Genomic DNA, 15,179 nt, shown 5'->3' on the forward strand with positions numbered 1-15,179 from the left:
CAAAAGTTTTTTTTCTCTTAATTAATTGGCCTCTCAGAGTTGGTAAGACAACTCCCACCTGTTTATGCTCTCTGTATGTGTGTATATATATCTCCTCAATATATGTTCCATTCTATATGCATCCGAAGAAGTGGGCTGTAGTCCACGAAAGCTTATGCTCTAATAAATTTGTTAGTCTCTAAGGTGCCACAAGTACTCCTGTTCTTCTTTTTGCGGATACAGACTAACACGGCTGTTACTCTGAAACCTACACAAAACTAGTGACTGACTCTTTAACAGCAATTCCAGGCTAAAGCAGTGACCATAGAGAGCCCTTGACCTGCTCACAGGACAGCAGGATAAATTCCATCTTGCACAGTACAAAACCCCAATATTTGCATTTAATGTGGGAGGAGGAACTTTCACTCTTAGACTACAAGTTATCCAAGCCAGAAACCTGTTCTTTGTTCATGTACTACGGTGTATGCCAGTCATGCTATATGAATAATGCTTGCCTGCCTGAATTCCCGAACATCACTGAAAGCTTATGTCCCTGTTTGCTTTGAGATCATTCTTTTAATCTCTGTAGTTTTTCTCTATAGTGCTCAGTTTTAACTCCTCCTCTACATGTGATGTTTCAAATTCACAATGGAGATAAACTTAATGGACAATTACATTTCTCCTATTATAGTAACTAGTACAGTTAATGGACAGTACTGTTCTATTACCCTTGCAAACATCCCATACAGCCCTCTATCCATGTGCTACTATAGAGAGCAGTATATGAACCAAAGTATTTTATTGAACTTCTCTCTTCAAAATTGAAGAGGGCCCTCAGCAGTTCAGTATCATAGTCATGTCCTGTCAAGAACGAAGTATTTTTCATTTTCAGCAGAGATATATGTTGCTTTCTGTACATACCTTTACCCTGATCTCTGTCTCTCCTTCCAATGCTCCCATCCCAAGCCTTCAGGCAAAGATGGACATATTAGAAAAAAAGGTTTGGGAAAAGTAAAAGTACAACACAAAGTTAAAGTTGAAATGTAATCCGTTTTTTAAAAGGCCATTTCAAAAAAAGACATTCATCAGTTCTTTTACAGAGAGATGGAAGAGCTGGGGAAGGGTGGAGGAATTTGTTTGCATGATTAAACACTGCAAACATGGTTAGCTGGTGTTAAAATTTACTTCCCCAATAAAAAAAGGGAATCAAAATCTAAGAACATTGATTGCTCCACGGTGACTAACATAACTTTTTATGGATCAAATCCTGATGAGCACTTACATAGCTATACTGGCCAGAGGACTGCAAAATTTGAGAGTGCAATGGGCCAGCTAGTCCCGAGGCCAGTTAGCCCTAAATTAAAGGAGTACAAAGGAGAGCTGAACCTGCTTCAGAGGAATGCTCCTGTGCCAATCTGAGAAAGGGTACAAAAGCAGGTTGGCCAAATTACTAGAAAAAAATGCACTATAAGGCACAATCCTGCCTGGGCAGGGACATGGACTCCTTCAATTGGACTCCCTCCCATCTCTAAATATTCCTGGTCCCTCTCTCTCTCTCTCTCTCCTTGTGTAGATTCTGTGGAGTTTCCTGCATAGACCTAAGACTGCAATAAGTCCTATTTTAAGTGGATGGTTGAGTGGGTTGATGAGCCCCCAACTGGTTGCCCTCATGAAAGCTACGTTTTGGACTCACCAGATAGGAGTGCTGAACTAGGGTCATGTGGTTTATTTAAGATTCTTCTTGGATATGTGTAAGATTGCAAGTATTAGCTCCTTTATCCGTTTTAATTAATTTAGGCTGGGACTTCCAAATGGCACTAGGGAGTTAACTGCTCAGTGAGAGTCAATGGGAGATGGGCTTCTAACTCCTTAGGCAAATTTGAAAATTCTCAGCCTTATATTTGATTAGGTTGCCATGGAAATGATGGTCCCTGTAAGGGAATATGTGGAAGGAAATGGGCATTGAGAAGAGATTTGAAGGAAGAAAGGGAGGTTGCACAACAACGTGTGTTCAGGCAGCACAGACAGTACGTGGAGAATGAGAGCTGCACTCTTCTGTCAGGAAAAGTTTGATTTGTCTTCTTGTATCTTGAATGGAGTTGAAATGTACATGTTTGAATTTGTTTAACAACAAGAATAACTTCAGCTTGTAGAGTTCCTTGACTTTCCAATACATCTTTGTTTGTGCACTAGCATAATTGATTAATGTCAGCTTAGCTCTCAGAATAATGATTACTTTTTAACTGTTCCCGCATAGCTAAGAGAGGGACTAAAATATTTTTCGAGAGAGCCACAAAAACCGTGGCTTTTTTAAAAAAAGCCCACAACAACATAGTAGGTTGAAAAAAACAAATTTAAACAATCTTAATCTGAAGAATTCACCCCAACAGAAGACAACAGTTAAAAGGCAGGTCAGATTTAACCTGTCAGCTACACTATTTTATTTTTGGAGAAATACTGGGCACCAGAAGCTTAACTTGTATGAACTGTTGTAGCTCCCTTGAAGTCAATGGAGCTATGAAAATTTACACCAGCTAGGATTCTGACCCTATATTATTATTGATTTACAGGAGTTCCCACAATGCTCTAGGTGTTATACAAACACAAAGAAGGCACAGCCCCTGCTCCAAAGAGACAGACAAAAGGTAATAGACGGAGGGCAGCAAGCAAACACGGAGGACAAAGTGGTGACATCCTGATAATACAAAATTTTAGTGACACAATGTTGGCTATTTTTTTTTAATTATATGACACATACAGACAGACAATCTCAAGTTCTCTTATAACCACACTCTGATAACTGTAGGAGTCGCAATAGAGGTAGGTCTTTTGGGGGGATTTGAATGAGAGGAAGGGAATGGCCTTGAGAAACAAACCCAAGAAGGGCTAATTTACTCCATATTCTCTTATTGTCTTTATTTAAAGATAAAGATGCTTTTCAAATGACTTCTAAATTTTTGATGTTTGGCCAGCATTGCAATATTTATTTTTCAAATAGAGTTTGTATAAAAAAAACTATAATGTTCAGAAATGGAATAAGTTTTCCCTTGGTGAGAGACACAAGCTTCTGAGTTACAAAGAATTCTCAAAAGCTTGTCTCTCACACCAACAGAAGTTGGTCCCAATGAAAGATATTGCCTCACACACCTTTTCTCTCTAATATCCTGGGACCAACAAGGTTACAACAACACTGCATATTAGGGCTGTCAATTAATCACAGTTAATTCACGCGATTAACTCAAAAAAATTAATTGTGATTAATCGCACTTATGAAAATAGAATACCAATTGAAATGTATTAAATATTTTTGGATGTTTTTCTACATTTTAAATATTGATTTCAATTACAACACAGAATACAAAGTGCACAGTGCTCACTTGATATTATTTTTATTACAACTACATGCACTGTAAAAATGATAAACAAAAGAAATAGTATTTTTCAATTCACTTCATACAAGTACTGAAGTGCAATCTCTTTATCATGAAAGTGTAACTTACAAATGCAGATTTTTTTATTACATAACTGCACTCAAAAACAAAACCGTGTAAAACTTGAGAGCCTACAAGTCCACTCAGTCCAGCGTCTTATTCTGCCAGTCGCTAAGACAAACAAGTTTGTTTACATTGACAAGACATATCACTGCCTGCTTCTTATTTACAATGTCACCTGAAAGTGAGAATAGGCGTTCATATGGCACTTTTGTAGCTGGCACTGCAAGGTATTTACATGCCAGATATGCTAAACATTTGTATGCCCTTTCCATGCTTCGGCCACCATTCCAGAGGACATGCTTCCATGCTGATGATGCTCATTAGAAAAATAATGCGTCAATTAAATTTGTGACTGTACTCCTTGCGGGGAGAATTGTATGTCTCCTGCTCTGTTTTACTCACATTCTGCATATATTTCATGTTATAGCAGTCTCGGATGATGACCCAGCACATGTTCGTTTTAAGAACACTTTCACAGCAGATTTGACAAAACGTAAAGAAGGTACCAATGTGAGATTTCTAAAAATAGCTACAGCGCTTGACCCAAGGTTTAAGAATCTGAAGTGCCTTCCAAAATCTGAAAGGGACAAGGCGTGGAGCATGATTTCAGACGTCTTAAAAGAGCAACACTCTCATGCAAAAACTACAGGACCTAAACCACCGAAAAAGAAAATGAAACTTCTGCTGGTGGCATTTGACTCAGATGATGAAAATGAACATGCATCAGTCCGCACTGCTTTGGATCGTTATCAAGCAGATCCCACCATTAGCATGGAAGCATGTCCTCTGAAATGGTGGTTGAAGCATAAAGGGACATATGACTCTTTAGCGCATCTGGAACGTAAATATCTTGCAACGCCAGCTACAACAGTGCCCTGTGAATGCCTGTTCTCACTTTCAGGTGACATTGTAAACAAGAAGCAGGCAGCATTATGTCCTTCAAATTGTAACTAACTTTGTTTGTCTGAGTGAGTGGCTGACCAAGAAATAGGACTGAGTGGACTTGTAGGCTCTAAAATTGTACATTGTTTTATTTTTGAATGCAGGTTTTTTGTACATAATTCTACATTTGTAAGTTCAACTTTCATGATAAAGAGATTGCACTACAATACTTGCATGAGGTGAATTGAAAAATACATGTTTTTGTTTTTTACAATGCAAATATTTGTAATAAAGAATAAATATAAAGTGAGCACTGTACACTTTGTATTCTATGTTGTAACTGAAATTAATATATTTGAAAATGTAGTAAACATCCAAAAATATTTAAAATAAATGGTATTCTATTGTTGTTTAAGAGCGTGATTAATCGTGTGATTAACTGTGATTAATTTTTTTAAGCATACGATTAATCGCTATTAATTTTTTTTATTGCTTGACAGTCCTACTGCATACATAAAATGTTCCCTGTAATTTAGCTGTTCTACCAGGAAACGAAGCTGTGTTTCACTTGTCCTGGTGAAGCAGTTAACCACATTTACAGAACTTCTTCATATCTCTAAACTGTATTTTTTGACTCAGCAGTTTATATATTTTTCAAATGGTAGATCTTACAGTAATAGCTTTAGCAACCTGGTATTGTGGGATTAAACTTCTTCAGTAGCTCATCAGCCACAGTTTAGCCTAGTCAAGTTAAATTAAGGTCAGAGGTTCAAATACAGCTGCCTTTAGCTGATGAGTTCAGGGATAAGCAGGGCTGGTTGTCTAATGCTGTAATAGTCCTGGAAAATGTTTAGAAAAGCATGTTTCCATTTCAGTTTATTCCTAAAACAGTACAGTTTACCACAGTGGCGTTTTTCCACTGCAAATTCTCCTCAGTGGACGTTTGCCTGTTCCAAGTTTTAATTTCATATCAATGTTCTAATTCGCCAGTGAGGTATATTTTGCTATCCCTACCTATAATGGGCTTACTTTTCTTAGTCATTTCTCTGTTGCACTTTGAAACCTGCTCCAGCGGTTATCCCTAGAGTCTACTGGAGCAAGGAGGACACCAAACCAACGTACCAAATTCTGAAGAATCAACGTACCAAATTCTCATTTTTGAGGCTACCACAACTCTCTCAGCTGGTAATGCTTTTGTAAATGGGAAAGAGAATGAGGTGGCTGGTAGGGTGGGGCACAATAGGAAGTGGAGGGAATGGAGGGAACAGAACACAATGGGAAGTAAGTGTGGAGAATCAGTGGGAAATTGAAGGTAGGATGGTGGGACAAATGAGTGGCACAGGATATGTATGAAGGCAGGCTGCAGGATGGCACCTTATGGTGTGGACACTGGGACAAGCAGGGCCAGTGCTTCCAGGGCACCAGGATTTGGGGGGGCGGCAATTCGGCGGGGGGGTTCCTTCCGCGCTCCGGGTCTTCAGCGGCAATTCTGCGGTGGGTCCTTCACTCGCTCCAGGACCCGCCGCCGAAGTGCCCCGAAGACCGGGAGCGCGGAAGGACCCCCCGCCGCAGAATTGCCGACGATGACCGAGAGCGTGGAAGGACCCCTGCCTAGGGCGCCAAAAACCCTGGCGTTGCTCCTGGGGACAAGAGTAAAGAAACATGCACAAAGGCATAGAAGAAAAATAGAGAATATGAAATGGAACTAAAAAGAAAAACTAGGAATCCATAGAGAGGTTTTTTAAATTTTTACCACGAGAATATCATGTAACATTGGGATGGCTGTGTCCATTATGAAAAAGAAAACATGCCCAAGTCTTTGTAAGGAGAGAAGGCAAAACCTTTCTTGGACCAGGTAAGTTGCCTGATTTCATTAGGCATACTGAGGTGAGGCCATTATCCTTCTGCATGTGGCCAACTGAGAGCACCGGAAGAGAGGAGTCGTCAGAACTCATATCCACCCTGGAGGAAATAACCTCTCTTCTCCCAGCCAAAAATTCACTCCACTTGTGAGAAATGACACAAATGCACTCTTCAAAACTTGGCAATTGTATTTAACTTTAAGATAATAAGCTGTAGATAAACAACTGGGAAAAACAAAAAATAGCTGGTTAGAACATTAATGAAGTTGTGGGAGTCATTTACAAACCTTCTCTTCCCCCTCATCCCCTTGAAATCTCAGTAGACCCGGCATATATAACAAAGTAGAGTACTTGTCATTTTTGATGAGATGAATGAAATCAAGCAAAGCACAAAGATTTTTTTATAGAGACAAGGTTAATTAAATAGCTTTCTCCACCTACATCAGCCATTGAAGAGGGAATGAAAAAGAAGTTTTAGAGAAAACAGCAAGACATTTAAAACTGAGCCGGATAAGTCATCACAACTTTCTGACAATGTGGTCAAACCAGTACAATTATAAGAAAACAAAAAGGCAAGCATAGCAAAGCCAAGGACATACTACAGCAAACTATTTTTGACCCCATAATTCAGAATTTTTAAAATCCTCGCTAGTAATCAGATTCTGAACAATCAAAAATAAACATGAACAGTTAATTCTGGAAGCCTCAAACAATCAAACAGGGAAGAGCTATCCAAGAGGATTACATTAAATTCTCCAGCTGCAGTCACTTATATGGTACTAGAACAAGCTTTTCAAGAAAGAGACAGGGAAAATTAAATGTACAGTAACAATTGAACATAAAAACTCAAAACATAATCAGTGTGGAATAAAAATACACTGTTTAGAAAAGACTGCTATTTTCTGCAGCTAAAATACACATACTTTGGAATGTAAGGGATATATAAGAAAGAATAGTATGGAATATCTTAATAAGAAAATTAACCAAAATCAATAGCTAATCTCATCATCTAAAATGGCAATAAATTGTAAATCTGTAATAAATGATTACTCAGGTTTAACTAGCCAACATTTAGATTCACTCACAAAAAAAAAATGTAAAATACAGTGGGCATCAGCATCAGTTTAGCTTACCACAGACCATATGGAAGGATGTCCCAATAGATTCTGTATCTTGTATTGGCATGGCATCTGCTGTACATAGCAACACTTTATCTGATGTAATAAGGCCTTCTGCTCTCAGTCATTCTAAGTTATAAAACAAATGATTAAGTGATTTCACCATGAGCGACCTCATGATATACTCACAAGGTGGGATGGAAATAATGGATTTAATTTACAACATGCTGCCTGCATGTCGATATAGTATATTGGGAGGTATCTCCAAAGTTCTCTTTTTGTTATAAGTATATTTTGTTTTTCCATAAAACCTAAAACTGATATTTGTCAACCAGCCTGATGAGTGGAAGCTTCTAGAACATTTTATTTTGTGTTTTGTTTATAGCATACACCCACTGCCTAAGCTTCTGAGTTCATTTACCTAATTAAAACACAATTAAAATCAATGTAAACAATATGCTGTCAACTACTGGCTGCATCAAAACCAATCTCCAGAATGATTTCTATTTAATACAATGGAATAGTGCAGACAACATCCCCAGCAAGTTACCCAATCTGTTCCTATTAATTCAGCACTCCTTCACAACCAGCTTTCCTTTAACAAAAAGGTGAGAGCATAGATGGACTTTGAAGGTCATCAATCCAGTCCAGGGAAAACTGAGAAGAGATTAATCTCCAAAACAGAAGATCTTCCAGTGGAGTGCCTTTCCCCTGCCTGCCTGCCTATCTACCTACCTACTCCCTTCCCTTCCTGCTCCCTGCTCCAATCCCTGCCTAGTTTGTTATGAAAATCTGTTAATAGAAGTACCACAAATGAAATCCACTATTGGAGGAAGATAGTGAGAGAGAGGGAGAGAAGAGAACTTCTACCTCAATCAGGCACCAGAAAAGGAGAGAGTGCACCATCAGAGTCTAATGAATAACAAACATCTGAATTCCTTCTTATCTCATGGGCAAGTGTATCAAAAAATGTTGACAGGTAATAATAGAATCAATGTGGGAGAGCTGGTCTTTATCGCCAGAAAAGCTAACCAGACAAGATAACTAGATGTCTCTCGCATGGCCATAACTAAAGCAGACTAGTAGGGATTGGGGATGCTAGCGGTATTTTGCCATTGGTAACCACCACTTCAGTCACCTGGCTCAAAAACTGAAAGTTTAAAACTCTGTGATGATAAATGAGACTGCCAATGACAGCACATGATTCCTAAGGCACAGGGACCCAACAAGCACTTTGTAGAATCCTGCAGGGAGGCATTGGCTATTTGTGTTAAAAATGCACTGAACCCACCCAAACAAAGACCTTGCTTTCACTAGCCATTCAGCAGCAGGAGTCTATCTTGTAGTTCTAGGCTGCAGTTTGTCCAGTACTCCTGGAAGCTCCAGAAGGAAGAGTGGCCAAAATTCAACTACAGAAGGTATGACATTTATTCCTCCTTGGAACAAAAATGCACCTATGAACCTGGCCAATCCTCTCTTAAATATATTCACCCAATTTTTTTTTAAATGGGTGCCTGAAGTTAGGCTCCTAAAAAAGTTTCCTGTCTCCTGATATGATAAACTGCTGAGCACCCCACAATTCCCACTGAAGTCATAATGTCAATTATGTAGATTCTTCTAAGGGCTTTGTGAACTTGTTAATGTTTAAGATCATTATATCATCAGTCACTCACAGAGCTGTCCAATATTTCTCCATCAGATTTCTGAAATCAGATGAGAACCATCACTCTTTAAGGGTGAATTAATTAAATCCATCCCTGCCTTTATGTACCTCAGTACAAGGTCTAAGTTTTACTCCCCCCAAGGGAACATCATAAGGGCTTCTGTCCTGAAAGTCTGGTATTGCATGGCTTTTACTGATAAGTGAAAGTCATTTTGATCAAGTTCTTTGTCATTTCTATCAAATATTTGCATGGCATTTTTTCCAGAAACTTAACAGAATGAAATGGACTGCCCAGAATTCCAGAAAGTCAGTATAAAGTCTGTTTTCTCTTAGGGAAATTTGGCTCTAAGCTCCTTCACACTCTGAGCATGTCCCTTTTGCATCCAAAGTCACAGTAAGCCCAATGCAGCGTAGCAGGGGGATTCCTTTCATAATTTTCTCTCTGTATAGCTACAAAATCAATGTCTCTTTTTAATGGACAAGAGAAGACCTTGATTTCCAAGCCCCGCTAAAGACCACAACCAGAATGAACAACTAAGGAACTTGTAAGGAACTTTGTAAGGAACCTGCCCCACATAATGAGATCTAGATATGAAAACACCAGGCCTAGGAAAAGCATGTACTGCAACTCATAATTTTTACCACAGGGACAGGATTGCCCAGGGTTAATCTGACCAGGATTTGGATCTACTGAAGTCTTTCTTCCAATAAGTATTCAGTTCCCATGTCACATCAATAAAGGCATCAAGGTAGCTGATCGGCACAGGTATCAGAATGCTCTTCTCCAAGTAGATCATTATGGACTAAATTCTGCCCTGAGTTACACCAGTGTAAATCCAGAGTAATGACACTGATAACAGACTTACACTTTGATTTACACCAATTAGCTAAGGGCACAATTTGTGTCTAGTATTTCTGTAGCAGAAACAGGAATACATGCTTTTTATTAATTGTTGAGTTTCTTTTTAGGAAATCACGAAATAGCTTTTCAGACGATAATTCAGAAACAGAAACTCTGGTGATGTTAAACAACCTTTCAATCCATTCATCAAAGTGCTTGCAATTTACATTTGAAAGCAGGTGAAACAATCATAAACACCGAACAGAGCAATGACCAATGCATTTTAACAAAGCATTTTTTTTCTTTTTAACATGAATGCAGATCAATTGTCTATCGCCAACTCTTTCTTGTAAAATAATGAGCCAAAGTATTCTTTCCTCACTCAGGCAAAATTGCCACTTAACCTGTTAAAATGAATGGGAGTTTTGCCCAAGTAAGGGCTTCATAAGAACTGCAAAATGAAGTCATACATTTTTACCCATTAAGTTTCCTTAAATAGGTGATACATATAGGAGAACAAGATTTCAAAATGCCATTAGGATGCCTAGAGCAGCTTCATTAATTTTTAGAAAATCTTTTCTTTTCAGGAGGAATTAATCAAGTCATACATATAATTCAGCTTTGTTCTTTGTGTTATAGTTGCTATCTCTTGTCTTTCTCTCACTGCAACTGTTTCTACTGTCAGGAAACCAGAAATACAAGAAATGGACTAAAAACAGATTTAAAAATTTTATTAAGATGATGTTAAAAAAAATAGTGAACAGAGTTTGAGCATAGAAGTTTCTGGTTATCAGGGAATAACATACAGATTATCAAGGGTGCAAAGTTCGGTTTAAGATAAAGTGGCATGAGGAATACATAATCTGCAATATCCCCGATTGGGGGTAAAAGGTTGATGGATCAAAGTACAGACATTGAGATATGAGGGTATGAAGTTCATAAAGTGGCTATGTTCGGGTGTGGATAATAATGAGTGGATATGATGATGAGGATGGACTGACCTTCATTTGGTGAGATTTAATGTTCAGGGAGTTTATGGTTCCAGTTCATATGATCCAACGGAGAAGGTCACTTGGTCTCTTTCTCGTAGTGGGAGAACGATGTCACTCTGGCTCACGCCTCCTGGTACTGTCGATGGCCGGTGATGTGCTCAATGTAGATGTCCCTGGACCATCGGATGGCGTCTGAGACATGAGGCGCCGCATGAGACGTGCGTAGCGTCGACCGATCCCGCAGGTCCGCAGCACAAGTTCGTTGCAGGGGTCCCAGGCGCCCAGGGCTCCGACAATCAGGGCGTCCATCTGCACCTCATAGCCCTTCGCTCTCAGGGTGCCAGCCAGGGAGGCGTACTTTTCCAGCTTACGAGCTCAGGCTTTGTGAAATGCCGGGGTCTTGTTCTCAAAGGAGACCGTGACATTGACGAGAATGATCTTTTTCTGGGCCTCGTCGGTGACGACCACGTCAGGTCGTAGCTGACTGTCAGTACTGGCGATGGTGCAGTTCACAGAGATCTCCCCTAGGAGTGGCGCGATGGCTTTCACTAGGCGGTTCTGGATGGCGTTGTGGCACAGCTGCCAGGCTCTGGAGTGGGGTTTGCAGCTGCACAGGACGTGGGGCAGCGTCTCGTTGGGGTAGCCGCACTTCCTGCAAGGCTTGTCTCGGTTCCCGTGGCGGATTTATGGTGCAGGCTATCCCCCTAAAATCTGCTCATGGAGCCAACTTCTCATGGGACACACATGTTAGTGAGCACTATGCTGGGTATTATGTGTTTGCAGGATCTGGCCCTAAAATGATCCCAAACCATTATATTCTTTGTTCTCATAAAACTAAAAAACAGGCTTTGTAATCTTTTAAAGACCGATCCTAATTTTTTTTTTTTACATCACATTTCCTCCCACCCATACAAAGAGCTAATGAATAGTTCTCAAACAGCTGAATAGATTGTTATTGTGTTTGTCTCGGCTTTATTTTTGATATACAGCCCCAACTAGCATACAAAATATCCCTTTATCTATAAAAACAGAATGTGTTACTTTCTTATAGCATGATAAAAATACTGAACCCATTTATTCAATTTACCGTTGAAATGGAATGAGATATGCCTCCATTTCCAGATATAATTAGCAAAGAAGCAACCTAATGGAACCTCTGAGATTAAAGTTTGCAAAGAATTCTTCAATGGCAACCAATATTTCAGTCATAGCTTTACTGCACTGACAAACATGAAATGTTCCACAAGCCAAAGCAATGCAGTCTCATATATAAAACAGAGAAACTGTACAATTCCACTATAAGTGAAAAACTGCGGCAGTCCAAAAATAATTACTAGGGATATTTCAGATGGGTTAGTCAGAGTATATTAGGATTTATAATCCAAGAGGTTCAAATAGACAATATCATAACAAAATAAATTTACAAATATGTTATACAAAACATAAAGCCTGTATTCTGTGATATCACCAGAGACATTCCAATATTCCTTTCTAGGTTCAATTATATACAGTAACACAGATTAAATGCAACAAAATGTAGTAAGAGTACAAATGTATTAGCAAATATTTTCCACGTAGGAACCCCATTCAGTAAAGGTCCCATATGCATGGGCATAAGAGTCCACACTTACAGATCCCTATATGAGACTGAAGCTTGACTTTGCAGCTGCTGGGACCTACGTTTGCAGCTTTGAACACGCACCTAAAGAAGGTTGTGCTGCTGGTTGAAAAGAATATATATGGTTGCTGACCAGAGCTGGGTGAATAACTGATTTATCATTTCAGAGCCTGAACTGGGGAAAAAGAAAATGAACTTCCAGGCCAGTCTACCTCGGAGCTACAGACCATGGGACCCCATTCCAGGAGCTTATGGTTCTCAGCTCTACAGCAGTTAGCCTGCAAGTCCTGACTTGAATTGGGGTTCTCAGGGCTTCCAAAAGTCATGCTGTGGACCCAGGAGCCAAACCCTGCTTGAGTCAGGGTGCTCAGGATTTCCTGGCTTTGGTCCGGGATCAAGCTGAGTCTCCCAGGGCTTCCAGGCCCTCAGTTATACAGCAAAGGGCCCGGATACCCTGAGAGACTGAGCTTGATCCCGGGCCAGAGCCAGGAAATCCTGGGCACCCTGTCTCAAGCAGGGTTTGTACAAAAGCAGTCCCCTGATGTGTCTGCCCAAGCCACAGACCATGGAAGCACCTGACTGTACAACAGCCCGCCAGGATTCGGGATGCACCAAAAGTTTGCTCAACACGGGTGTTTCGGGCCAATCATTTCAGGCTTGACAAACTGAAATTTTTCAACAAAACTTTGTTTTGTCTGAAAATTTCGGACCAGTCCTACCAATGACCAAGGGCTGGCTGCACACCCATGCAGGAGTAAGAGCTTGCAGTCCCACCACACACACTCCTGTGCAGCCTGGCTCGACCCTAGGATCCACAGGTTTAAAAATATATCCGTTACTCCCTCCGCAACAGCAGGTGGATGAGGAGTGATGGGTGGAGATGATGCCTTGACTACACACCCATTTGTGTGATGGCCAGTGCATCTGAGTAATGTAATGCATCTGGGTATCGTAATATTAACACCTCTGGAGCAAGAGCAAGGGAGCAAAAAGAGTCATGCCTCTTACTCCTCATTCCTTCCTTGCACTGCTCCTGGGGTGGCACAGTCTAGCTCTCAATTGTTAAAATGCCTACCTTAGAGAGGAGGGAGCTTGTTAGATAAAAAGGTCTGTCAGTAAAGACATTGTTCTTTGGACCATTCTAACAAAGAAATTAATGAAAGGATAAAAAATATGACAAGATACTGCTAATGTGTATCTCAGGTTCCAGGAAAAACGTACATCACATTGCATGTGAGATCATGCAATTAGACTGTACTGTAATGGCAGTCAGCAGCGAACCAGCTGAATGGCAAACAGCAGAGGCTAACAGAGGGAGTTTGCCTGGGAGTTCGCCTGGGGAGAGCTCACTGAGGCTTTCATCTACGAGTTTCTCTGGGTAGTTACTGCAACAGCTGAGGAAGCTCTTAAGAGGAAGGTGATATGGAAGGTGAGCGATCAGCTGTTGTAACCTGCACAGGTTGTGCCATGTTTGTCTTTCTTCCACAGGACAGAAGCGACTTTGTCTGTACAAAGTGCAAGCTGGAAGAGAAGGCTCGAGGTCTGGAGAAACAAGTATCGACTCTGCGTTGCATAAGGGAAAATGAAGATTTCCTGGACAGACATCAGGAGATGCTTCTACGGCCACAACGTTCTGAAGATTCAGAGCAGGTGCAGCAGGGACAGAAGGATGGTGAAGAAATTTGGCAACATGTGACCTCCAGAAGGAGAAAGAGGAGCATCCATGTACCAGCAATGGAGATACAGGTGAGCAATCGTTTCCGTGTTCTCTCCACAGGTAGTAATGCGGAGAGTGGACTAGATGACACATCTGAGGGAAGGGAACAGAAGGAGACTCCACCGATTGGAAGGCAAAAGATGCACTGTCCTAGGGATGAGGGTTCCACAACCACCACTCCCAAGAGGAAGAGAAGGGTGGTGGTGGTCGGGGACTCCCTCCTCAGGGGGACTGAGTCATCTATCTGCCACCCCGACCAGGAAAACCGAGAAGTCTGCTGCTTGCCAGGAGCTAGGATACACGATGTGATGGAGAGACTGCCGAGACTCATCAAGTCCTCGGATCGCTACCCCTTCCTGCTTCTCCACGTGGGCACCAATGATACTGCCAAAAATGACCGTGAGCGGATCACTGCAGACTAAGTGGCTCTGGGAAGAAGGATAAAGGAGTCTGAGGCGCAAGTGGTGTTCTCGTCCATCCTCCCTGTGCAAGGAAAAGGTCTGGGTAGAGATCGTCGAATCGTGGAAGTCAACGAATGGCTACGCAGGTGGTGTCGGAGAGAAGGCTTTGGATTCTTCAACCATGGGATGGTGTTCCAAGAAGGAGGAGTGCTGGGCAAAGACAGGCTCCACCTAACGAAGAGAGGGAAGAACATCTTCGCAAGCAGGCTGGCTAACCTAGTGAGGAGGGCTTTAAACTAGGTTCACCGGGGGAAGGAGACCAAAGCCCTGAGGTAAGTGGGGAAATGGGATCCTGGGAGGAATCACGAGCAGGAGAGCGCAAGAGGGGAGGACTCCTGTCTCATACTGAGAAAGAGGGACGATCGATGAGTTATCTTAAGTGCCCATACACAAATGCAAGAAGCCTGGGAAACAAGCAGGGAGAACTGGAAGTCCTGGTACACTCAGGGAACTATGATGCGATTGGAATAACAGAGACTTGGTGGGATAACTCACATGACTGGAGTACTGTCATGGATGGATATAAACTGTTCAGGAAGGACAGGCAGGGCA

General features: G+C 41.1%; 1 protein-coding gene across 3 annotated transcripts in view; it reads right to left on the bottom strand.

The window, feature by feature from the left end:
• Positions 1-15,179, bottom strand: part of MMP16 (matrix metallopeptidase 16) — a 252,256-nt gene that overhangs the window by 191,472 nt on the left and 45,605 nt on the right. Inside the window, exon 1 of one of the 3 annotated variants that reach the window (XM_034763232.1) lies at positions 7,351-7,464. The exons of the other annotated variants lie outside the window; for them this stretch is intronic. Within the exon in view, the coding sequence (XP_034619123.1) occupies positions 7,351-7,407 (57 nt within the window). The 5' untranslated portion in view covers positions 7,408-7,464. Of the gene's footprint in view, positions 1-7,350; positions 7,465-15,179 lie in introns of those variants that run through there. 3 annotated transcript variants of the gene reach the window in all.

The sequence above is a fragment of the Trachemys scripta genome, chromosome 2, assembly GCF_013100865.1.
Source record: "Trachemys scripta elegans isolate TJP31775 chromosome 2, CAS_Tse_1.0, whole genome shotgun sequence".
NCBI classification, from domain to species: domain Eukaryota; kingdom Metazoa; phylum Chordata; order Testudines; family Emydidae; genus Trachemys; species Trachemys scripta.